At 43.0% G+C, this 25262-nt stretch overlaps 1 protein-coding gene across 5 annotated transcripts in view; it reads right to left on the reverse strand.

Annotated features, from left to right (window-relative positions):
- Positions 1-715: 715 nt before the first annotated feature.
- LOC140457142 (uncharacterized) overlaps positions 716-25262 on the reverse strand; it is a 191055-nt gene continuing 166508 nt past the window's right edge. For 3 of the 5 annotated variants that reach the window (XM_072551183.1, XM_072551210.1, XM_072551201.1), the window contains exons 4-5: positions 23088-23141; positions 716-1144 (exon numbers count right to left, since the gene is read on the reverse strand). In XM_072551183.1, coding sequence (XP_072407284.1) covers positions 1016-1144; positions 23088-23141 — 183 coding nt within the window. In that variant the 3' untranslated portion in view covers positions 716-1015. The remainder of the gene's footprint in view (positions 1145-23087; positions 23142-25262) is intronic. The other 2 variants (XM_072551192.1, XM_072551218.1) reach the window with 2 other exon arrangements.

Here is a 25262-nt window from a genome sequence, read left to right on the forward strand (position 1 = left end):
GGTGTCCCTGTACACCACTGACAAGTAAGTGTGTAGGTGCAACAGGCAATGAAGAAGGCAAGTAGCACGTTGACCTTCATAGAGAGAAGATTCAAGTACAAGAGGTCTTGCTGCAATTGTACAGGAGAGAACACAGCTAGAGGATCGTGTGCAGTTTTAGTCTCCTTTCCTGAGGAAGGATGTTCTGGCAAGGGAGTGCAATGAAAATTTACCAGATTCATTCTCATGATGGCAAGACTGGTGTATAAAGACAGACTGAATCGGTTATGACTATATTCATTGGAGTTTGGAATAATGGGGAGGGGGAGAAAGAGTCTCAATAAAGCAGATATAATTCTAACAGAACTAGCCAGGGTAAACACAGGAAAGATGTTCCAGGTGACGGCCAGTCCAGATCCAGAGGTGATAGTCTAAGGACCCTGGGTAGGCCATTTTGGACAGAGATGAGGAGAAAGTTCTTCACCCAAAGAGTGGTGAGCCTGTGAAATTCTCGGCCACAGAAAATGCTGAATGTTTTCATAGATTTAGATATAGTTCTTCGAGCTAAAGGGATCAAAGGATATGGGGAGAAGGTGGGATCAGGATAGGGAGTTGGAGGATCAGCCATGATTATATTGAAAGGTGGAGTAGGCTCAAAGGGCCAGTTGGCCTGCTCCTCTTTCCTACGTTTCTGTGTTGATCCACTGAAGCAGCCAATTGAGTACACAGACATAAATATATACAAAGGTGTTCCTTTATTTAATATAACTATTTATACAAGGGTAGAAATTTCAATGTCCATCATCCACTGTTCTTTAATAGCTCCAGCACAGACCTAGGAATGTTACAAAGCCCCTCCTAGCAATAAAGTTTCATACTTTTGATCACATTAATCTGTCAAAAATAATCAGTTCTTACAGACTGCTCCAACAGGCAGGCACAAGCCTGGCAGTGCCTGCTGGGGAGTCCCAGTCCTGCTCCTCTGTCACAACTCGCCTCCCAGGCAGCTCTCTGCAGAAAAGGGTCAGCACATCCTTCAGTAGGCACATGGTGGTTCTTCAACTGGAGCCATTGGACTCACGGGGGCCAAGGTGCTCAGCGGCCGAAACGCAAAGCTCGATGGGTTGTACAAGTATCGCGGTGGGGGGCAGCTGCCGCTGATGCTCTGGGGAGGGGAAAAGACAAGGTGAACATCGTCAGCAATCGAATCCAGATTCATGAAAACTAAGAGGCTTTCACCTCCCAGATCCTCACAGGCTATGAGTTATTTTGAAGAACAGCTACCTCTGTGGAGTAACTGCAGCCGCCATTCTAGAGACAGTAATTATCCCCCGATGGTGTCACTTGAGTTAGGCAGACAGGAAACACTTGCATTTATGTGGTGCTTCTTATGGCCACCTGAAGTGCTGGGACGGAGATGAGGAAAACTTCTTCACTCCAAGCGTTATGAATCTTTGGGACTGTTCTATCCCGGTGGACGCACCATCACTGAATAAACTCAAGGCTGAGAAAGGCTGAGTTTTGCACCCCCAGAGAATCCCAGGATTTGTAGAAATGGACTTGATCTCTAAGCTTACCGTACGGAATGAGAGAGCAGGCTCAAGGGGCCATTTGATCTACTGCTGCTCCCATTTCCTACATTCCCACGTTGGAAGTTAGGTTATCAGGTAGAATTCCCTCCCTAAACATTTCCTCCTTGCTTCTTGTGTCATTTTAATATCTACCATTTACTCAACCCTTGACATTATCTGACAATGTCCCCATGATAGGCCTGGACATGTTTCACTGCATTTTCAGCAGATTTACATACACTCAAGCCATCGTACGCAATCGTTTACAGGTCTCCTCAGGACAGAACTTCCACTCAACTTTCAACTCATAAAAGGTATGGAGCACTAAAGGGAAATGTCCTGGCATTCAGACTGGCCACAATATTGATAAAGTGAGAAGTGGAGAGTTCAATGTCACTAATTCCAGACTTACTATTTTAAAAGAAGATTTATGCCTGACACAGGCCAGTTCACTAAAGCTTTCTTCCTGTTTGACCTTGTCAACTGGATCACAATCATTTTTTTAAAAGATGGGCTCACAAATCATGGGACTTGCAAATCTCAATGACGTTGCAGTGTTGGACTAGAGTATAGGTTAGGAATACTGGAACAGGTGAAGACCATTACAGTTAAGCTCGCCTAGCAACAATAAAATAAAAACAAACTCTTCAAAGCAAAATAAAAACCGATGCTGGAAATCAGAAAGAAAAGCAGAAACTGAGGGAAAAGCTCAGCAGAATGGAGAAAGGGTCACTGGACCCGGAACGTTCACTCTGATTCCTCTCCACAGATGCCCGCCAGATCTGCTGAGCTTTTCCAGCAATTTCTCTTTCATTTTGTGAAAAGCAAAAGATGTCGAAATGCAAGACACAGGACGCTGGAAAGGACTCAGCAGGTCTGGCAGCATCCGTGCAGCGAGAGAGAAGAGCAATGTCTCAAGTCAAATCCGACGCTGGTTCTGTTTTATTTTTCAAAAATAAAAAAGCTCATCCCAGTTTCTAACATTCTCAGAAGCGTGCTGCAGGGGGAAGTCTAGATTCCTATGTGTGTGAGAGAGAGTGAGTGTGAGTGAGTGAGTGTGTGTGGTACATTTGCTGTTACCCACATTGACTAATTTTAAACGAGGTGCCTCTCGTTGGCAGCTCCCATCGCCATCACTCTCCCTCAACAATCCCTCCACCAAAGGAAATTGTTTTTCTCTATCTACCCCACCGCCGCCTTTAATCATTGTAAGCGCTTCAATTACATCTCCCCTTGGGAGTTGAGGCATGCTGGAGGGGCCGACAGAACTTCACATTGCAGCTGACCTCCCCCTTCCACACAACGGTGTCAGAATGGAAAGGTGTTTCATTCCTCACCACCCTCGCGTCTTGTAACCTTCATTCAGCAAAGTAAATGCTGTGCTGTTGCTGAGCTATGTATTGCAGGGTCTACATTAATGCCTGGACTATAGCGTTGCACAACCAAACAGGGAACTCCCCCTCCATCCACCCCCCACCTTGATTAAACAATAAAAAGAACAAAATTCTCTGTCTCAGCTCGGAGCCTGAACAAAATTAAATTTCACCAGCCTAAGTCTTAGTGAAGCAGAGGAAAGGCCTTTCATTTTTTTTTTATTTGGCTTTTGTGCTAATAGTTTACAAATGTTAAAAGATTTGGTCAGCAGCCATTCCAGGCTTATTCACACGGTGATTTGATTACCAGGGTTATTGTGGCACGGGGAGGGAGGGTGTGGAATTTAATCTTAAAGCTACAGTATCATGGCTTATACCAATTTATTTATTTTAGCAAAACTCTCTCTAGTGTTTTCAGGAGCTAGGTGCCATCAGTGTTATTCAGCGACACATGCATCTGAGGTCAAAAAAAACATGGCGTCGAGCCCTACTCTTGAGACAGAAGTAGAAAATCCACATGACAGTCCAATGGAGGTCCTGCATTGTTCTGCACTACAAACATCTCTGAAGACAACGAAAAAGATAGAGACTAAGAGGAAGCAGGGAAAACGTGCTTGTAGTTGATGTCAGGTGGGTAATGTAATTGAGAATCAGGCTAACTATAGAGGCTCAAAGGGGAATTGAAAGTGCAAGTAAGAGAAGCAAAGAGAGAGTATGAGAAGCAACTGGCAGCTAACATAAAAGAGATCTCAATTAAGGGACAAAACAGGGAATTACACATTGAAGCAAGGGGCAAGCCTACAGTGTGAAATGAATACTTTACATCTGTTTTCAACAAGAACAAAGCTACTGTCCAGATCACAGTGAAACAGGAGATAGCTCAAACTCTTGAAAGGTTTAAAATTGATAACGAGGAAGTATCGGATATGTTGCCTGTACTTAAAAAGTTGATTAACACACCAGGACTGGATGAGTTGCATCCATGGAAACTGAGGGAAGTTAGTCTAGAAATCGCAAATTCATAGTTCATAATTTTCTCAGCTTGCTTAGAATTAGGATTGGTGCCAGACACCCGGTGAGTTATAAAACATTACACCCTTGTTCAAAAAAAAGGCATAATAATGATAAGACCAACAATTCAAGGTCAGACAGTTTAAATGTAGTGGCAGAGAAACGTTTAGAGATAATTACTCAAGACAAAATTAAGAGTATCTTGGAAAAATGTGGGTTAATGAAGGGTAACCAGCACAATTCTGTTCAGGAAAAATCATTCTTGATAAAACCAATGAGGCTATTGTCAATGTGTGTACGTAACACCAAGAGGCATTTCATAACATTTCTAAAAACATTGAATTGAAACTTCAACATCTCCCATGGTGGGATTTGAACCACACTCCCAGAATGTGAGCCTGCAGACTGTGGACGACTCGTTCAATGACATTATTACAGCGCTACAACCTCCCAGAAAGGGTCTGCAATGACTGAAAGTGTAGTGGTGACAGGGTCAATCAAAAGCACTCAAAAAGAAATTGGATTATTCCCAAAAGGAAACCATGCAAGAGTACAGAGAATAGACAGTGGAGTGAAACTGTGTGAACTGCTCCTGCAGAAGGACACAGAGGCACAAATGGAAATCATTCGGACCATCATGCTGTAACAACTCTATGAAGAGCAATTCTGTTCATCCCTTTTCATGCTCTTCAGATAATATCCAATTTACTCTGAAATCTATAATTGATTCTGACCCCACCACATGCTCTATGACAGTGACGGTTATGATGACAGAAAAGTTGAAACCTGATACACTTAAAATGAGAAAATCTAAAGAAAATTCCTGCTCTTTCCCTTGTTGCTCATATTCATTAATCCCAGAATGTTATTATCCATGTCTTTAACTTAACAGTTATGTTGTGTGTACATGTGTGAGGGTATGTGCATGCACGTCTGTGCGGGCATGTGCATATGTACATATGTGCCTATGTGCTTGCACGTGTGGTGTATGTGCGTGTGGTGTGTCTGTGTGTACACACGTGCAGGGCAAGAGCAGGGTTGGGAGATCATGACAGTGACTTGAGATAGGGGATTAGCAAAACATTGGAGAGACAGGAAGGCAGAGATAGGAATTAAGAAAGATTGAAAGAGATATTGAGAAATGTGAGTGAGAGAGGGGATGGGAAAAGGGACACTAAATCAAGAAGTTGAAAAAGAGAGATGTATAAGAAGATAGGGAGAAATATAAGATATGCAGGCAGATAAAATTATAAAATTAAGGTTAAAAAAAATTGAAATTCGAAAAAAGAAGAGCTATCAAAAGATTTGATCTACTTGAGAATTCAGCTACAAAAGGAACTTTGAGAAGCTCCAAGAAAGTACTGATCGGAATGAAAGATGATATCAAGCAGTGTTCAGCCGTGCAAAGCTAAAAAAATCAAGCTCCATCTGGCCAGTTATCGAATGTTTGCTTAAAGCTGCAATGCGCGCCTGGTGAATTTAAGGTCATTAACCCACAGACGTTCTCTTTAAACTCATTGTACTTTCCAGACAGCTCTCCAATTTGGAAAGTGAGGGAGGAAGAATTATCACATCAGAGATTTATCCCCAGGGGAGGACGAATAGGAATAGCAATCATCAAGGAAAGAGAAGTGGGGAGACAATGATACAGTGTACCTTTTCACCCTGAGAGAGAGAGAGAGAGAGGGAGAAAATGATAGACTGGCATAAAGAGATGCAGTGAGGGTGTGCAATTGGGAAATATGGAGGGGGGAAGAGAAACAAGAGAAATTCAGCAGGGTGAGACTGCACAAAGGGAAAATTGAGAGGCTGGATGTAAAAGATAAAGCAAGCAGATGGGACAGTGAAGAGCGAGAAAGAGTGAGAGAAGAAAAAGAGGAAGAAGTTAGAGCAAAAGGGTACACAGTTGGGAGACATAAATGAAGAGGGAAAAAGTAACAGGAGCCACGTTTAGAGAGACAAGAGGGTAATGTTAGGACAGAAAGGTCAGGGAAAATAACTAAAGAGGCAAAGAGAAAAACTGCAGGATAACTAAACTACAGGAAGTGGAATATAATTATAAATAGAAATGTTAACTCTGCTTTGTCTCCACAGATGCTGCCAGACCTGCTGAGTTTCTCCAGCAATTTCTGCTTATATTTAAGATATTATCAATCTGTCTACACCAATTATACAGATTAAGGCTTCCCTCCATTTAATCAAGGCCATCTTTAGAATTTAATTTGCCTTTTATAAATAGATTTAAAAGTGGTAAACACTTGAGTGACTCTTAAATCTAATGATAAAATCAAAGCTTTTTTTTTAGATGTAAGCCAATTATAGACAATACCTCAGTGTTATTAATTTGAAATTTGCTAACTCCCAATTACAGCTCTGCACTATATCAAACACTTGTAATTATTTTTCACTATAATATCTCAATCAAGCTTTATTCAGACAATCCTCTTTCCTCCATACATTGAGATCATCCAAACCTCTGCTGCCCATAGCCGAACTTGCATCACACTGCATTCATCCACTTGGTTCTTTGGTAATCATTGGGTTTATTTTAAGCTTCTTATTCTGGTCTTCCAAACACCTCCACGACCTCATGCTTTCTCATCTCTTTAACCTCTTCTGATCCTTCGAGACACATGCTCTTCCAATTCTGGTCTTGAGCAGCCTCAATTTCCATTGGTCCAGCATTGGTAGCCATGCCTTCAGCTACTCAAGCATGCTCTGCATTCCTTCCTGAAAACCCCAAACTTCCTTCCCTCTTTTAAAGCTGCACCTCAAATGTTAACTCTTAAAACCAAGTTTTAAGTCATCCACTCTAATGCCTCTTCGTAAATAATATTTGGCACAGAGTCACATATTGCAGAGCGCAGCACCTTTAGTTCCTTCCATGACAAAGAGGCTATATGAGTTTGAGTTGTTGGTGGTGGTGACTAGTGGTAACTCTTCCTGTTTTTTTTACATTTCTTGTCATGATTTTTCATGTAATTAATTATATGATAAACAGGCAGACAGCGAGAAAAGTAGTCATAGCGGTACATTGTGCAATTTATTCGAAATTTGGAAACTAGAAACAGGAGTACTTTGAGCCTACTCCACTATTCACAATAATGATGGGTGATCATCCAATGCAGCGCCTTGTTCTTGCTTTCACCCCATACCCTTTAGATATAGATCTTAGGGCTATCGCCTTCTTAAAAACCATTCAATGTTTTGGCCTTACTTGCCTTCTGTAGTAGTGAATTCTACTGGTTCACCACTCAGTCAAGAAATTTCTCCTCATCTCATCTGGCCCATTTAAGACTAATGATTTGCCCCTGCTTTCCCCAAATGACTTAGATGAGATTTACAAGTGCGGAATAATGGCAAATGAAATTCACTAGAGATTAAGTGTTTAGAGGAAATAATAGCAAACAATGTCAGGGCTCTTTATTCAACTGAACAGGTTTTCACAAAAACAAAATGGCATCAATCCGGCCAGACAAAAGGCTGGAAGGGGAGGGTGACATTGTGCAAAATAGGAAAAGGTTAATCTGGACAACTAATTCAAGTTAAAGCACAACTCGCTGGATAAGGTAACAAAAGCACAGGTGGAATGTTCAGATATTTGCATTATTTGAAGATATCTAGTGCACTAGCCAACATTCTTCCCACAGCCAGCACTTCCAAAAACAACATTATTAATGACATGTTAAAGAGAACTAGCCATAATAATTTGGTTGCCCTATTGCCTACATAAAAAACAATGACTGCAATACAGAGTAACTCATCTGATGTAAAACATTTTGGAGATGTTCTCAGGGTGCAATAATATACAATATGAAATATTTTCTCTCTATCATCCTCTGCCTTTGATGGTGGAAAAGTTCTGTTCCTCAGCATTACAGTTGCCCTGAAGGTTTAGCTCAATTGGCTGGATGGCTAGTTTGCGATACAGAGTGATATCAAGAGTAAGAGTTCAATTCCCACACTGGCTGAGACTACCATGAAGGACTCTCCTCAACCTCTCCCTTCACCAGAGGCGTGGTGACCTTCAGGTTAAATCACCACCAGTTATCATTGCTAATGACAGAGCAGCCCAATGGTCTGGCAGGACTATGGCAACTTTACCTTCTACGTAATACTCCAGCTGAGGTCTAACAAGTGTTCAACATCAATTCCTTGCTCTTGTACACTATTCCTCTTAAGAAACTGAGAACATTGAAAGTGACAAGACAGGAGGAGACAACACTTAAAGTAACCAATGACCTGTTCATTTGTTCACCCAAGTTCCTGTCTGCTCCTGCACTCCTTTTAGAATTGTACCATCTTCTTTCTGTTGACCTTCCATGTTCTCCCGATCAATGTACATCATCTCACACTTCTCTTCATTGAACCTCTTCTGTTGCCTGTTCACCCTCTCTGCCAACATGTTAATGACTTTATGGAGTTTCATATTGTCTTCCTCACAGATTACAACAATTCCAAGTTAAATACCACCTGTAAACACCAAGATCCACATAATTAAGATATATCAAGAAAAGCAAGGGCCCCAATTCTAACTCCTGGGACGTCCTTATGATAGTGATCCAAATTGTATAATTTTAACATAACATCTTTTGACTTGCATTGCAATCATTTCACAATGTAATTCAAAACCTGTTTAATTTGTTGGTTGCAGCTCAGCAGCAACTGGAAGTCTATGAACGCCTCAGAATACCTGGTCATTTGCCGTTTGAGAGACTTTCCAGGGTGGGCATTATGATACACCTCTAGATCAGGGTGGGACTTGAACCCAGGCCTCGCAGAGCCACTAACACTGCACACAAGACCCCCAGTACAGGAGACTATGTAAACTCTATCCATTTATTGTTCCCATATATAAATTCTTACATTTGGTATTGAATTCTATTTGCCAGTTTTACCCATGTTACTCACCAGGTTTTTATTTTTTAACCCATTGATGAGATGCAGATACTGCCGGGAGGACCAGCTTTGTTTGACCACCTGAAACCGTGCTAAAGAAGGTAGTGGTGCTGAGCCCTCAACTCTTGATCATTTGCCTGTTCTCATCTGCCAAATTAACTTGACCATACCCATCTGTGAAGCTTAACAACATTTAAATTAGAAACATCCACTTGGGTTGCTGGCATATCCCAGTTGTCACAACCTCATTCCCTTTTTGGCTTCGTTCCCTTCAGTGAACTTTTTAGCTGGTGTTCACCTCCAGTCTCCAATACTCCAAGCAAAATAACACAAAAGTATTGAAAGTCTAGATCTCACACATCATCAGGGTTTCTATAATCCGCTTGCTCAAAAACACATCTCGGAGTTCATTGAGATTATCTGAATCTTTGTTAATTCCTATTTACAATGACACTTTCAATAGAGATTCCTCAAGTTTTCACCTGAAAATTAATTCTATTATTTCATCTGATATTGATGACAGCAGCTGCTCGTGTCTGTTTCTTTTTATGACCTTTGTTTGAATGTAAGCACAATTATGTCTTGCCACTGAGCTAGTAGAGACCCCTCAACATTTTGCAAATAGCCCACAGTGATCATCAGAACTTTGTAAATCCGATCTTAAATCTTCATTCATCTTGAAGGATTTGTTCATTTTAAGCCCCCTTATCTGGACCGGCACCTCATTAATGGGCTGTTATTAAAGCTACTTAGATTATCTGACTTAATGAAGGATATGTTAAGTGAATATTTGAAGGAAACCTACTACATTTACCCTTGGTTCTAGTCCTGTTGACATCCTCTAAGCTTCTCAAATCATCTTCAACAGCTTTCTCATGTGAAAATAGCTTTTAGAAAATAGTTTGGTCAGGTTTAACATCTTCAGATGTGTTCTTTTCAAATTCACCTTTTTCTCTCTTCGCATCTTTGACTCAACTGGCTTCTCTTGCTTTCCCCAAGAGGTTCAAGAGTTTGTGTTAATTTGTTCTGTTGATTGATTGAGAATATTTCTTGCTGAGGCTTCACTGGTCATGTTAGCTGCTACTGGAGCAGCTGGCCACTGGAGCAGGCCACTTCTTCATTCACACTGACTCAGAAAACAAGCAAAAGACTGGACACAGAAAGCACCCACCCCAAAAAAAAAATGCTAAAAGCTTAAAAGTAGTTGATAGTTTGTTCCTAAAGCTTTCTTGACCATAAGCTCTGGAAAATTCACCCAAGACAGTTCACATCACTGGTTAGGATGCTCCTTAAACTCAATTTGTTACAGCAAGCTTTTTATTGCTTGTTTTAATATCTCCTTTCCTGGCTCACTGTCAGATTTGATTTAATTATGCCATTTCAGGACATCCCTTTACGCTAAAGGCGTTATAATAACAGATTGTATCTAGCTGCTTTTGTAATTGTTTCATCCTAGGTCTAACCAATAATGACCACCTTCATTGAATCCAAATATCCAAACTGGCTGGCCTTGAAATCTCAAACCTGCGCTTTGCTGGTTCACCAGAATGGGCAGTGTATCACTGAGCCCATTACTGAAAACATTGTTCATACCAAGCCTTATATGCACAACATAAGCCTGCATCAGTGACCAGAACAACTTTATTTGTAAGGATGGTAATGCAGCAAGCCCGGTGAGTGGGACAGCCTGTTTCTAGGGCACCTTGAGGGGGTTCAAGACTAGGAAGCATATTAGAGGAGAAAGTGAGGACTGCAGATGCTGGAGATCAGAGCTGAGAATGTGTTGCTGGAAAAGCGCAGCAGGTCAGGCAGCATCCAAGGAACAGGAGAATCGACGTTTCAGGCATAAAGGGCTTTTCCAGCAACACATTTTCAGCTAGGAAACATATTATTAAAGTGACAGGAGAAGGATTTAAAAGGGGCCTGAGGGGCAACTTTTTCAGATAGAGTGTGGCTCATGTGTGGAATGGACTGCCAGAGGAAGTGGTACATGCAGGTACAGTTACAATATTTAAAAAGGTATTTGGACAGGTACAAGAAAAGGAACGATTTAGATCATTGGCCAAATGCAGGCAAGTAACATTAGTTATTTTGGGAAACTTGGTCAGCATGGACGAGTTGGACCAAAGGATCTGTTTCCATGTTGTATGGCTCTATGATTCGAAGTCCTTCCCCATTTTGGGTGAGTAGAGGATATCCTGAAGAGGACTACTTAGTGACCAATGCTACTTTCAATGACACTCCTTTCCCAACAGAGGGATCCAATGACTTGAATACAGTACATCTGTCACCACTGTGCAGATCCTTCATTCAGTACTCCCAGCCCTTACCCTGTCATCAATCTCCATCTCCACAGGAGCCTGGAAGAAGCCAGCGTGATTCTGTCTCACAAGAGGTCCCTGGAGCATTCTCCCCACTCTGACTGGTTGGACGTCAGACTTCAGTGAGGTGTTAAGCCACAATGACTGGGACCACCTTGTCGCAGCAAACTTTTTCCACCTTCACAACTGCCGAGATGGTCTCTTACCCTTCACCTGTTCTACCATTGAGGACCTGTGGACCATCTGGCACCTTGCCACCATAGACAGCCCAACCAGAAGCAAGGAGCTTCCAATCATCCACAGCTCTCCACCAGCTCAAGGTGCTATTCACGGAGCCAAATCTCTACCAGCTTCTTCAAGTACATGGCGTTAAGTCAACTATTCCCCCATGGATACTGTGCAGCAGGTCAGACTTTACAGGAGTAGGGATGCCTTGCTGTGATTTACAGAACCTCAACGACACCTGGAATATTGTGTAGAGGTTTGGCATCTTTATCTGCAGAAGAATGTTTCTGGCCAAAGAGGGAGTGTGGTGAAGGTTGACAAAACTGATTGCAGGTATGACAGAATGGATCAATTGGGTGTGTGTGTGTATCTGTATCTGTGTCTGTGTATCTGTATCTGTGTCTGTGTATCTGTGTCTGTGTCTGTGTATCTGTGTCTGTGTGGTCTCATTGAAACCTATAAAATTCTAACAGGACCAAATCGGCTAAATGCAGGAAAGATGATTCCAATATCAGGGAGTCCAGAACGAGGAGTCACTGTCTAAAGCCTACAGGATGTACCATGTAGGACAGAGGAGAAACCTCTTCACCCAGAGAATAGTGGGCCTGTGGAATTCGCTACCAATGAAAGCAGATAGTGCCCAAACATTGCAGGATTTCAAGGAGGAGTCAGATAGAGCACTTGGGGCTAAAAGGGTCACAAGATATGGGGGGAAAATGGGAAAAGGCTACTGAGTTTGATAATCAGCCGAGACCATAATGAATGGTGGAGCAGGTTCGAAGGGCTGAATGGCCTACTTCTGCTTTTCTGTGTTTCTGTTTCCTCTGTGGAAAATACCTGAACTAAGGGACTGTTGTGTATACGATGACAATGTTTAACCTATACGCTGAGCAATATGCATTCAGACTTGTTCCATCTGTCATCAACTCCAATGTTACCGAAACATTTTAAATGTATGTAATCTCACACCTACAATAATTAGGATATTGTCAGCTAGGCATACAGGACAGAATGGGGATAAACACCAAATTTGAAGAGAGGACTAATTGTTTAACACAAGAAAGTATTTTTTTTTCTCTTGTGCAGGATGCAGGCCGGACACAGCTATTTTCTCAAGTGATTGACACAAGCTTACACACTTGCAAAGCATTAGGTCAATGCATCAGATAAAGTACTCTGTGTTTAACACCCTCCACTCCCGCAGTATCCTCATGGTGTTCTAAAATAACCGAGCCCTATTATCTACTGCTTGTAACTACTCCTGCAGGAAGTTCCCCGGGTTTTTGCTGCAAATTAAACTTGACCAGAAGTTAACAACTTGCAGCTGTTGTATCTGAAATTTATGGCCGTACTCTTTAAATTGCTCCCTTTCTTAAGAATCCGTTCTCAGGATTTGAGCAGCTCACTCAAGGTACATCTATAGTTGTCCTTGATAAGGTTTCAGTGAGTCCAACTTCTTGAACCCATCACAGATGTAGGCCCACCCACCGTTAGGATGGGAGGTTCAGGATTTCGGCCCAGTGACATTGAAGAGATGGTGATATGGTGAGTGGCTGGGAAGGGCACTTGCAGGTGGTGGCATTGCCCTATGACTGCTGCCCTTGATATTATAAATGGTAGGGGTCACAGGTTTGAAGCTGCTGTGGATTCTACAGCCTTGGAGTGATGCTGATGTGTATTTTGTAGATGGTACACACTGTTGCCACTTTGCATTGGTGGTGTGGGGAAGGGATGGTTAAGATGGCAGATTGCCTAATTGTTGAAAGCCAATTAGACCCACCTTCCTTTACGCCAGGCATGACTTCAGCCACTGTGGAGATTGCTCCCTTGATCCTCATGGAGGCGCATTCTACATTTGGTTAACAGCCAAACCTAATTCAAAGGACTTTTATCTAACATCCCTCTTAAAAGACCTGTCTCCATTTGTCATTCTGCTTACTGTATTAAACTGCTGGCTTGATATTGTATGAGCCAACGCTCGTCTCCTCTTAGAAACAAGGATCAGAAGACAATAAGACCACAGGAGCAGAAATTAAACCATTCTGCTCATTGAGTATGATCTGCTATTCAATCAGGGCTGATAGTGGGAAAATGGGATTAAAAAACCTGTCTCCCCATAACCTTTGATCTGAAGAGTGTGGAGCTGGAAAAGCACAGCTGGTCAGGCAGCATCTGAGGAGCTGGAGAGCAGGTTCGAGCATAAGCCCTTCATCCAGAAGGTGGGAGGAAGGGGAGGCACAGGAGGGCTAAGAGATAAATGGGAGGGGTGTGGGGCTGGAGGCAGAGGTGGGGGGGGGGGGGGGGGGGGGGAGGGGGAGTGTGGGGAGGCAGCTGCATATGCGATAGGCAGATGGGCCTCCTCCATGGCCAAATTCTTAGCCACCCACCACCTGGAGGAAGAATACTCATCTTCCGTCATGGGACACTCCTACCACACAGGATCAATGTGGATTTCACCAGTTTCCTCGTTTCCTCTTCCCCTATCTTATCTCAGATCCAACCTTCCAATTCAGTACCGCCCTCTTGAACTGTCCTACATGTCCATCTTCTTTCCTACCTATCTGCTCCACCCTTCTCTCCAACCCATCACCTTCACCCCTACCTTCATCTACCTATCACATTCCCAGCTACCTTCCCCCACCCCCACCCCCACCCCACTCCCATTTATCTCTTAGCCCCCTTGTGTCTCTCCCACATTCCTGATGAAGAGCTTATGCTTGAACCATCAACTCTCCTGATCCTCGGATGCTGCCTGATCGGCTGTGCTTTTCCAGCACCACACACTTCAACTCTGACCTCCAGCATCCGCAATCCTCATTTTTTCCCTTTGATCCCCCTGGCAACCAAGAATTTGTCTATTTCAATGACCTGGCCTCCACAACATTCTGTGGCAATGAATTCCACAGATCGACCACTGTCTGGCTAAAGAAGTTTCTCTCTGTCTCTATTCCAAAGGGTCTCCCCTTTACTGTAAAGCTGTGCCCTTGAGTCCTCATCTCTCCTGCCAATGGAAACATCTTCCCAACATCCACTTTGTCCAGGCCGTTCAATATTCTGTAAGTTTCAATCAGACTCCCCCTCAGCCTTCTAATCTCCATCGAGTATAGTCAAATGTTCCTCATATGTTAAGCTTTTCATTCCTGGGGTCATTCTTGTGAACCTCCTCTGGACCTGTGATATGTGGCCCAAATTTGCTCACAAAACTCTAAATATGGTCTGACCAGAGCCTTATAAAGCCTCAGAAGTACATCATGCTTTTATATTTTGGTCCTCCCAAGACATATGACATAGTATTTGCCTTCCTAATTACCGACTCAACCTGCAGGCTTACCTTAAGAGAATCCTGGACTAGGATTCCCCAAGTCCCTTTGCACTCCAGATTTCTGAATTTTCTCCCAATTAAGAAAATAGTTCATGCCTCTAATCTTCCTACCAGTGCATGACCTCACACTTTCCCACACTGTATTTCATCGTCACTTCTTAGCCCACTCCTGGGTATGTACAGGACTGGTAGAAACTATTGCAGTCCATTTGCTCAGACACTGAGCGATTGTGTTTTTCTGTGATTATACATAATCTGGGAACACCCAGCTGCTTTGTTGACCCAAGACTCAAACATTTCAGTTTTACAATAAGTTGGTGATGGGGCAGGAGAGAAGGTAGAGAGTATGAAGACTCTGCCCCTTCCCACCTCCACCCCAATTACGCCAAAGGTTAGCTTTCCCATGCTGGCCCAATGAAGGCTCTTACCCACTGTAGGGTTTAATCCCAACACAAACCCTTTTGGAAGTTTCTTACTGGCCCCAAAAGACCAACCCAACCCATTCAAAGAGAGGCAGTACCTGAGTGAGGGACACAGCATTGGGAAAGGGGGTATCACACGCCTGCCCTTGCTGCTACATGTGCTCCCCTCCCCTTTTACATTCTCTCCTCCCCCTGCCACAGTCAATCACCCACTTTAGCCTGTTTTTTTTCATCTGGGATGGATGCAATAGCAGCAGTGACCAGCACTGATTTGCCAGCAGCTTTTAGTGAGCAGTATATCCATCACCAAGGTCCTAGGTCCTGGGAAAGGTCTCACGATGTCCCAGTGGCACTTAACCTGGCAGACCTTCCTCGACCGGGATTGACTCACCAGGCTCCTGTCACCCCATAACCCCTCAGCTTAGCTGTTCTGCTACCTTGGGAGTGTCGGCTCCAACAGCATCACATTGGATAATGCCTGTTGCCAAACGCAAGCTCAGAATTTGGCAGGCTTATCCACAAACTCTGGCAAGTGCGTGGAGTTTGTCACAAAACAAAAGGTCAAAGTCTACCAGGCAGTGATTCTCGCATCACTTCTCTATAGTTACGAGGTGTGGACAGCCTGTTGGTGTTACACAGTCAGATGCATTCCACCTTCGCTGCTCAAGATTAACATCAAATGGAAGGACAGACTCCCTAACACTGAATATTGACAGCAGATTCAGACCAATTCAGATCCAAGTTGTTCATTTACATCACATAGAGGCTTCCCACAGACCAAATTAAAGAAGTATTTTACAGTCAACAGAGCACAAGTACCTTCAGCACTGGAACTCCTTAACCTCAATATAAAGACATTCTGAAAGTCAATCTCGGTGCAAGAAACAGAAGATCCAAATAGAATTGACTCTGTTGCCGAGCAAGCATAACATTTGAGGAGGGCGGAGTCAGACAGGGTGAGTGGCGATGTCACAAAACCAGTACCCTCTTCCATTTCTCCAGTGGCACCAAACATAACACTTGGGCTCTGATTTGTAAATCAAGATTTGGTTTAACTGTGAATATCGGAAGCATGGTTATTGGAATTGCAAATTGGTGGTGTAGTTGCCAGTGAAGGTGGTTACCTCACAATACAACGGGATCTCCATCAGATTGGCCATTGGGCTGACGAGTGGCAGATGGAGTTTAATTTAGATAAATGTAAGGTGTTACATTTCGTTAAGGCAAACCAGGGCAGGACTTATACAATTAATGGTAGGACCCTAGGGAATGTTGCCAAACAATGAGACGTTGGGGTGCAGGTACATAGTTTGTTGAAGGTGGTGTCACAGGTAGACACGGTAACAAAGAAGTAATTTGGTACACTTGCCTTTATTGGTAATGACCATGTCCTGTACAGCTACAACATGACCTCCCAACTCCTGCGTTGAGTATAGGAGTTGGGAGGACATGTTGCAGCTGTACAGGACATTGTTTGGGCCACTTTTGGAATACTGCATTCAATTCTAGTCTTCTGCTACAGGGAAGATATTGTTAAACTTGAAAGAGTTCAGAAAAGATTTTGCCAGGATTGGAGGGTTTAAGCTATGGGGAGAGACTGAATAGGTTGAGGCTATTTTCCCTGAAGCATTGGAGGTTGAGGGATGGCCTTATAAATCAAGAGGGGCTTGGGTAAGGTGAATAGCCAAGGTCTTTTTCCCAGGACAGGGGAGTCAAAAACTAGAAGCCATTGGTTTAAGGTGAGAAGGGAAAGCTATAAAAGGAACCTAAGGAGTAACATTTTCACATGATGCACATAAGGAAAGAGCTGCCAGAGGAAGTGGTGGACACTGGTACAATTACAACATTTAAAAAGGCATCTGGATGGGTATACAAATAGAAAGGGTTTAGAGGGACAAAGGAGAGATGTTGGTAAATGGGACTCGATTAATTTAGGATATTTGGTCAGCAAAGACAAGTTGGACCAAGAGTCTCTTTTCGTGCTGTGCAACTCTATAATACATAAAATGGAACCAACCTAGACAGTGAACAATGGTTTTATTTCTGAACCTTCATCCGTCAAAGCAAAGGGAGAATCAGTTCATTCTATCTGCCCAATCCTGAAACATAAACATTCCCATATGCTATCTCCCATTTATCATTTACACTCTGTTTGACAATCTTCTTTTCCCTCTTGAATATTGCCACATTCCCTACTTAACTGGCAGTCCATTGCATACAGTTAACAATCTCTGTGCAAAGTTAAAAATGTTTTCTACCCTGACTCCCCCTCATTTGACACATCCATACTAAACTACAGAAGTGGAAAAAGAACATCGAACAGTACAGGCCCTTCGGCTCACAACATCTTCATCAACCATGATGCTATTCTAAACTCATCCCATCTGCCAACTCATGGTCTGTATCCCTATGTTCTCTGCCTGGTCATGTGTCTGTTTAAATGCATCTTGAAACTCTGTTATTCTATCTGCTTCTACCACCTTCATTGGTAATGTGTTCCAGGCATCCACCACCTTCTGTGTAAAAAAACTTAAATTGCACACATCCTTTAAACTTTCACCCTCTCATCTTAAACCTATGCCTCCTTGTATTTGACATTTCAACTCTAAGAAAAAGGCTCCAACTATTCACCCTATCCAAGCCTCTCAATTTTAATACACTTCTTTCAGGTCACCCCTTTGCCTCCAACACTCTGCAATTCTGGTCTCCTTCCGATCGGAAAGATGTTGTGAAACTTGGAAGGATTCAGAAAAGATTTACAAGGATGTTGCCAGGGTTGGAGGATTTGAGCTATAGGGAGAGGCTGTATAGGCTGGGGCTGTTTTCCCTGGAGCGTCAGAGGCTGCGGGATGACCTTCTAGAGGTTGACAAAATTATGAGGGACATGGATAGGGTAAATAGGCAAAGTCTTTTCCCTGGGGTCAGGGAGTCCAGAACTAGAGGGCATAGATTTAGGGTGAAAGGGGAAAGATATAAAAGAGACCTAAGGGGTAATGTTTTCATACAGAGGGTAGTAGGGGTATGGAATGAGACGCCAGAGGAAATGGTGGAGGCTGGTACAATTGCAACATTTCAGAGGCATTTGGGTGGGTATATGAATAGGAAGGGTTTGGAGGGATATGGGCCGGGTGCTGGCAGGTGGGACTAGATTGGGTTTGGATATCTGGTCAGCATGGACAGGTTGGACCGAAGGGTCCGATTCCATGCTGTACATCTCTATGACTCTAACCCAAGTTTGTCCAACCTCTTAAAACTGATACAGTCCAATCCAGGTCACGTCCGAGCAAACCTCTTTTGTACCTTCTCCAATGGCCTCCATATCCGTCATATAGTTCAGTGACGAGAACTGCACACCATACTCCAAATGTGGCCTGAGGTTTTAAACAGCGACAATGTGGTTTGCCAACTTTTATACTTTTATAAACTAATTCAGATCCAAAGTGATAGCTTTCAGTGAGCTGTGGGCAGTCTGATCAACCCAACTGATGAAGGCAAGCATGCCATACCACTTAATTCCCACCTTTTTCCAATTGAGTCCTACTTTCAGGGGGCTGCGGACTTGCATGATATTCAGATCCTTCCGAATATCAATGCTCCTTATGTTCCTGTCATTTATTGTAAAGGTTTTCTTGCATTTGATCTCTCTAAATGCAGCACCTAACAAGTTGTCTGGATTAAACCCCATCTGGAGCTGGCTAATAACTTCAAAGGAGATTTTGTGGACTACACTCTCGTCGGCCCTTGTTTCCAAGTGTTATCCCTGTACCTTTTGCATGATCCAGTCTCTGCCTAGGTCTGGAACTACTCCAACTCTCTCTGGGAAACCTACAGTAAGTCAAGACCCACCACCTCAGCATACAATGTCATGCAGAAGCTCATTACTCTCCAGGCGAAGGAAGAATGATTCAATATCCGGACTGTTCCTAGTCCAAGTGCATGTTCCTGAACCAGCCCAGACTGTCACACTGGAATAATCTGTTAAAAATCAGTGTAGGATCCAGTCTTTTCATTACTGTCGAAAACTCTATGAGCTCATCCCCAAGTTTGCACTGTCTACAATAACAGATCTGTTCTTTAATCTTATCTTACTAATTTAATTTCTTTAAGCATTGCTCTGCTCAGAATCTTTCCCAAGGTAATTACATCAACCAGCAATTATAGACACTGTCCAGATTCCAATTTCCTGCGGGGAAGTAAAGTTACATCAGCATTGGGTGTTGGCAAAATCAGGCTCAGATATAAGACCCACTCCTGTCATGTAAACATGGTTAGAAAGCACCAGAGGACAACTGAGGAAACCCCAACAGAGTCCGTTTCCACTTCGGAATCTCCGAGGGCATCAGGAGCAGAGTGGGAGAAGAGGGAAAAGAGATTTGTAATTTGCAAAATTAACTTGTGAAGGTTAACCTTGCCTCCATCTCTGTGAGATATGGTGGCTCAGTGGTTAGCGCTGCTCCCTCACAGCAGCAGGGAATCAGGTTCAATTCCACCTTCTGGCCACTGTCTGTGCGGAGTTTGCACATTCTCCCCGTATCTGCAGGAGTTTCTTCCGGGTGCTCTGGTTTCCTCCCAGTAAGGATGTACAGGTTAGGCAGGTTGGCCGTGCTAAATTGCCCAGAGTGTCCAGGCATGTGTGGGTTGGTTGGATTTGCCATGGGCAATGCAGGGATAGAGTTTAGGGCTTGGAGCTGGGTGGGATGCTCTTGAGAAAGTTGGTGTAGACTTGATAGGATGAATGGCCTGCTTCCACACTGTAGGGATTCTATGCAAGACTGAGAAAGATATCACGCAGGATCAGACCACCAGGATTTACTCACCTTCGCAGCTGAATATCAAATGAATGGACAAATCAACAAACATGTTTCAGATCCAAAGTGATAGCATTGCTATAAGCTGTGGGCATTCATATAAAAAAAAACTATATTCCTTCTCCAAAGGTAAAACAATGTTTAAAATAAATCAAAGGACAGGATTGTGTTGTAACATATACTTCTGAGTAAATGCTAGCGAGCCCAATAAAACCTATGCCATGTTTACATCTTCCGATTCCTACTTACTTTTTCATTTCTTTTGCATTCTGATCTGTTACAATTAAGTCACAAGTCTGTCGCCTGATCGCTCTTTAATCGCTCAAAACACAAACACTTAAATATTTGGGTACTGCTGGAAAAAGATAACTAGTCAACGCATTTCATCTAGTACACATCTGGACAATTTGCAAGAATACTAATTCAGGGTAGAAATCCATCAGTTTTACTGAATGTGAGGAGAGTACAGATTAGTGTGCTATGAAACGCAATATCTAACCAAGGTGGAAACAACCTGTGTTCACTCAATTAGCCGTCCCTGACCTACTTCTTTATAGCCGATTAGCTTTAACAAGAGATGAATGCACAATTAAACTCAAGAAATACTTAAACCTTTCCACTCTCTTACTAATAGATACCCTTTGAGCAGATTGACGATTTACATATTCCCGCACAGATGTGCCTTGTCATTGAACTTGTATTACAAGCAGCCAGAAAACAAACTGAAAAGAAAAGGGAAAACAAAACCACCTCCCTCTATAAGCAGGTGTTTAGGAGTTCCTTCAAATCTAAAATGGTCTCGTATGGATTCAGGATATTCACCTTTCTGGTCCAACTGGAAAAACCTTGTTGAATGAAGAATTTGGAACTTATTGTATTACTGCAACTACTCACAGCTGACATGAATACGTGACTACAGAGGTTATTAGTAACAGAGTGGATAGTGTCCCTGCCTCTGAGCCAGGAGACCTGGGTCCAAGCCTTGCCTGCTTCAGGGGTGTGTCATAACATCTCTTAGCAAATTGATTAGAAAATACGAAAAGAAAACACCAGGAGTAATTAGAAGCGCCCCAGCCTCCTACAAGCTCACTCTTTATTCCACCACAGCTCCCCTCTGCCTAATGCACTCACTCAATCACTTATTAACCCTTTCAGACCTTTCTACAGCACAACCCTGATGCATTAACAGCATATGTGACTGGTCCCCACTAAACAAGATGCATGGCAGGAAAGTTTTTGACTGAAAACAAAAAAAAAATTGCTGGAAATCACAGCAGGTCAGGCAGCATCCATGGAGAGAGAGCAAGCTAATGTTTCAAGTTTAGATGACTCTTCATCAGAGCTGAAGTGATGGACAAAAGTGAGGACTGCAGATGCTGGAAATCAGAGTCCTGCTGGAAATCAGGGCTTATGAAGTGCGTTTGTTCGAAACGTCGATTTTCCTGCTCCTCGGATGCTGCCTGACCTGCTGTGGTTTTTCAGCACCACTCTAATCTAGAGCTAAAGTGATGAAGAGTCAGCGAGACTCAAAACATTAGCTAACTTTCTCTCCATGGATGCTGCTTGACCTGCTGTGACCTTCAGCACTTTTTGTTTTCAGTTCAGATTCCAGCACCTGCAGTAATTTATTCCTGCAGTAGAGTTTTTGCCTTGTACCCACATAATACTATTTTACTTCTGTACAAAATGGAGTCAGGAGTCAGTCCACTCCGACAGGTGGAGGTCTATTTAAAATGCAGGAGACACCTATCAATGAGACTGCTCACACTAGCACCATTGGAACATGAAGTTCCTTGAATCAAGGAACATTTAGTTCCTTGATTCAATTCCATCCCTCTTCATACGATCATGGTTCATCTGTGACTTAACTCCACATTTGCTAGGTATCACACAATACTTTCTGTTAACACAAACCTAACAATGTCAATTTTAAGATTAGCAGTTGAACTAACATCAAGTGCTCTTTGCAAACGTAAGCTCCAAACTTCTACTAACTTTGTGACCTTGGAGTGCAGGTTCATAGCTCCTTGAAAGTGGAGTCACAGGTAGATAGGATAGTGAAGAAGGCGTTTGGTATGCTTTCCTTTGTTGGTCAGAGTATTGAGTACAGGAGTTGGGAGGTCATGTTGCAGCTGTACAGAACATTGGTTAAGCCACTATTGGAATATTGTGTGCAAATCTGGTCTCCTTCCTATTGGAAAGATGTTGTGAAACTTGAAAGGATTCAGAAAAGATTTACAAGCATGTTGCCAGGGTTGGAGGATTTGAGCTACAGGGAGAGGCTGAACAGGCTGGGGCTGTTTCCCCTGGAGTGTCAGAGGCTGAGGGGTGATCTTATAGAGGTTTACAAAATTATGAGGGGCATGGATAGAATAAATAGACAAAGTCTTTTCCCTGGGGTCGGGGAGTCCAGAACTAGAGGGCATAGGTTTAGGGTGAGAGGGGAAAGATATAGAAGAGACCTACGGGGCAACGTTTTCACGCAGAGGGTGGTACGTGTATGGAATGAGCTGCCAGAGGAAGTGGTGGAGGCTGGTACAATTGCAACATTTAAGAGGCATTTGGATGGATATATGAATAGGAAGGATTTGGAGGGATATGGGCCAGGTGCTGGCAGGTGGGACTAGATTGGGTTGGGATATCTGGTCGGCATGGACAGGTTAGACCGAAGGGTCTGTTTCCATGCTGTACATCTCTATGACTCTAAGTGTTCTTGACTAAAGGTCCAGCTACAACTTTTAGATCGTCGATGCTTGTCCTAGAATCACAATTCAGAAGATAGAATTTCTTTCTATCGTTCCCCTTAGTATCATGCAAACTTCAATCCAACTGTCAATTAAATTGCAGCGGTATAATCCAAGTTTGTGTGATTTGGGTGGGTTATATTGATTAGTGCTCAAGGATTAAAGTGACCCAGAGAGTCGCATTGAAAATCTTTAAGTGGGGTTTTTTGTGCGCCATAATGACACCCATAATGAAGGGCTTTTACCAGAAACTATTTTTCCTGCTCCTCGGATGCTGCCTGACCTGCTGTGCTTTTCCAGCACCACTCTAATCTTTGTCCATAGTTAAAGTCATGCCTAGAGTGAGGTACAAAAGGTGTAGAATGGGGAAGGTAAGAGCTGGTACAGATGAAGCATGACTTGGTATACTCACTCGAATTTTAATAATTCTTGTTTTAGCTTCACAGCTTTTCTTCAGTAACATCTTCTAAGAAAAATAAAATTAGATATTAAAAACTGAACTTTAAAAAAAGAAATCTACCTAGATTAGTTTCAGATATATAAACCATAAGCCAGCACAGAATGGCAAAGTGCCTAACAGTATAACACATCATACAGATGGACTTCAGCAAGGCATTTGATAAGGTTCCCCATGGTAGGCTCATTCAGAAGGTCAGGAGGAATGGGATACAGGGGACCTCAGCTGTCTGGATACAGAATTAGCTGGCCAACAGAAGACAGCGAGTGGTAGTAGAAGGAAAATATTCTGCCTGGAAGTCAGTGGTGAGTGGTGTTCCACAGGGCTCTGTCCTTGGGCCTCTACTGTTTGTAATTTTTATTAATGACTTGGATGAGGGGATTGAAGGATGGGTCAGCAAGTTTGCAGACGACACAAAGGTTGGAGGTATCGTTGACAGTATAGAGGGCTGTTGTAGGCTGCAGCGGGATATTGACAGGATGCAGAGATGGGCTGAGAGGTGGCAGATGGAGTTCAACCTGAATAAATGCGAGGTGATGCATTTTGGAAGGTCGAATTTGAAAGCTGAGTACAGGATTAAGGATAGGATTCTTGGCAGTGTGGAGGAACAGAGGGATCTTGGTGTGCAGGTACATAGATCCCTTAAAATGGCCTCCCAAGTGGACAGGGTTGTTAAGAAAGCATATGCTGTTTTGGCTTTCATTAACAGGGGAATTGAGTTTAAGAGTCGTGAGATCTTGTTGCAGCTCTATAAAACTTTGGTTAGACCGTACTTGGAATACTGCATCCAGTTCTGGTCGCCCTATTATAGGAAAGATGTGGATGCTTTGGAGAGGGTTCAGAGGAAGTTTACCAGGATGCTGCCTGGACTGGAGGGCTTATCTTATGAAGAGAGCTTGACTGAGCTTGGACATTTTTCATTGGAGAAAAGGAGGAGGAGAGGGGGCCAAATTGAGGTGTATAAGATAACGAGAGGCATAGATAGAGTCGATAGCCAGAGACTATTTCCCAGGGCAGAAATGACTAACACGAGGGGTCGTAGTTTTAAGCTGGTCGGAGGAAAGTATAGAGGGGATGTCAGAGGCGGGTTCTTTACATAGAGAGTTGTGAGAGCATGGAATACGTTGCCAGCAGCAGTTGTGGAAGCAGGGGCATTGGGGACATTTAAGAGACTGCTGGACATGCATATGGTCACAGAAATTTGAGGGTGCATACATGAGGATCAGTGGTCGGCACAACATCATGGGCTGAAGGGTCTGCCCTATGCTGTACTGTTCTATGTTCTATATTGTATAACTCTGTCACATGGTGGATATAGCTGTATATAGCACATTAAGAACAAACTTAAGGAAATAAATTGCATTTATATAGGACCTTTCACAACTTCATGAGGTTACAAAATACTTTACAAAGAAATGTGTTTGAAGTGTCTTTATAGGAACTATAGTAGCCAATTTGCACAGAGCAAGCCTCCCACAGGCAGCAATGTGATAATAGCCAAACAATCTATTTTAGTGATATTTCATGACGTACCCTCATCGAATAACTCGAGAGATTGATTATTTGCTGCCCTCAATAGCGTGTTAGTGAGTGTCGTGGTGGGATGGGAGGGGGCAAATCTTTACGATAACCAGTGGTGAGTGGCCTGAATTTGTAAGTCCTGCTCCTGAACGTAGCACCTCCACTATCTCAGGGGGAGGAGAATAGAGTTGACCTGCTCTTAACATGTCCACTCTGTACATGTTTTATGGAACCAGTTGGCCTTTTCAATCACCAGCTGCCTCCCCAGAAGCATACAAAGTTAAAAATCATACAACACCAGATTATAGTCCAACAGGTTTATTTGGAAGCACTAGTGTTCGGAGCACTGCTCCATCATCAGGTGGATGTCCATCTGATGAAGGAGCAGCACTCCAAAAGCTAGTGCCTCCAAATAAATCTGTTGGACTATAACCTGGTGTTGTGTGATTTTTAACTTTGTCCACCCCAGTCCAACACCGGCACCTCCAAATCATACCCACAGAAGTGGAAACTTGTCTTCCCTATAATCCAGAGATTCGACATGTCAAGAGCAGGTCTGAGCTTTTTAGACTTGTTTGGATAGCCAAGATATCCCTTTGGATTTGGTTC

Source organism: Chiloscyllium punctatum, chromosome 3, assembly GCF_047496795.1.
Source record: "Chiloscyllium punctatum isolate Juve2018m chromosome 3, sChiPun1.3, whole genome shotgun sequence".
In the NCBI taxonomy this organism is placed as follows: domain Eukaryota; kingdom Metazoa; phylum Chordata; class Chondrichthyes; order Orectolobiformes; family Hemiscylliidae; genus Chiloscyllium; species Chiloscyllium punctatum.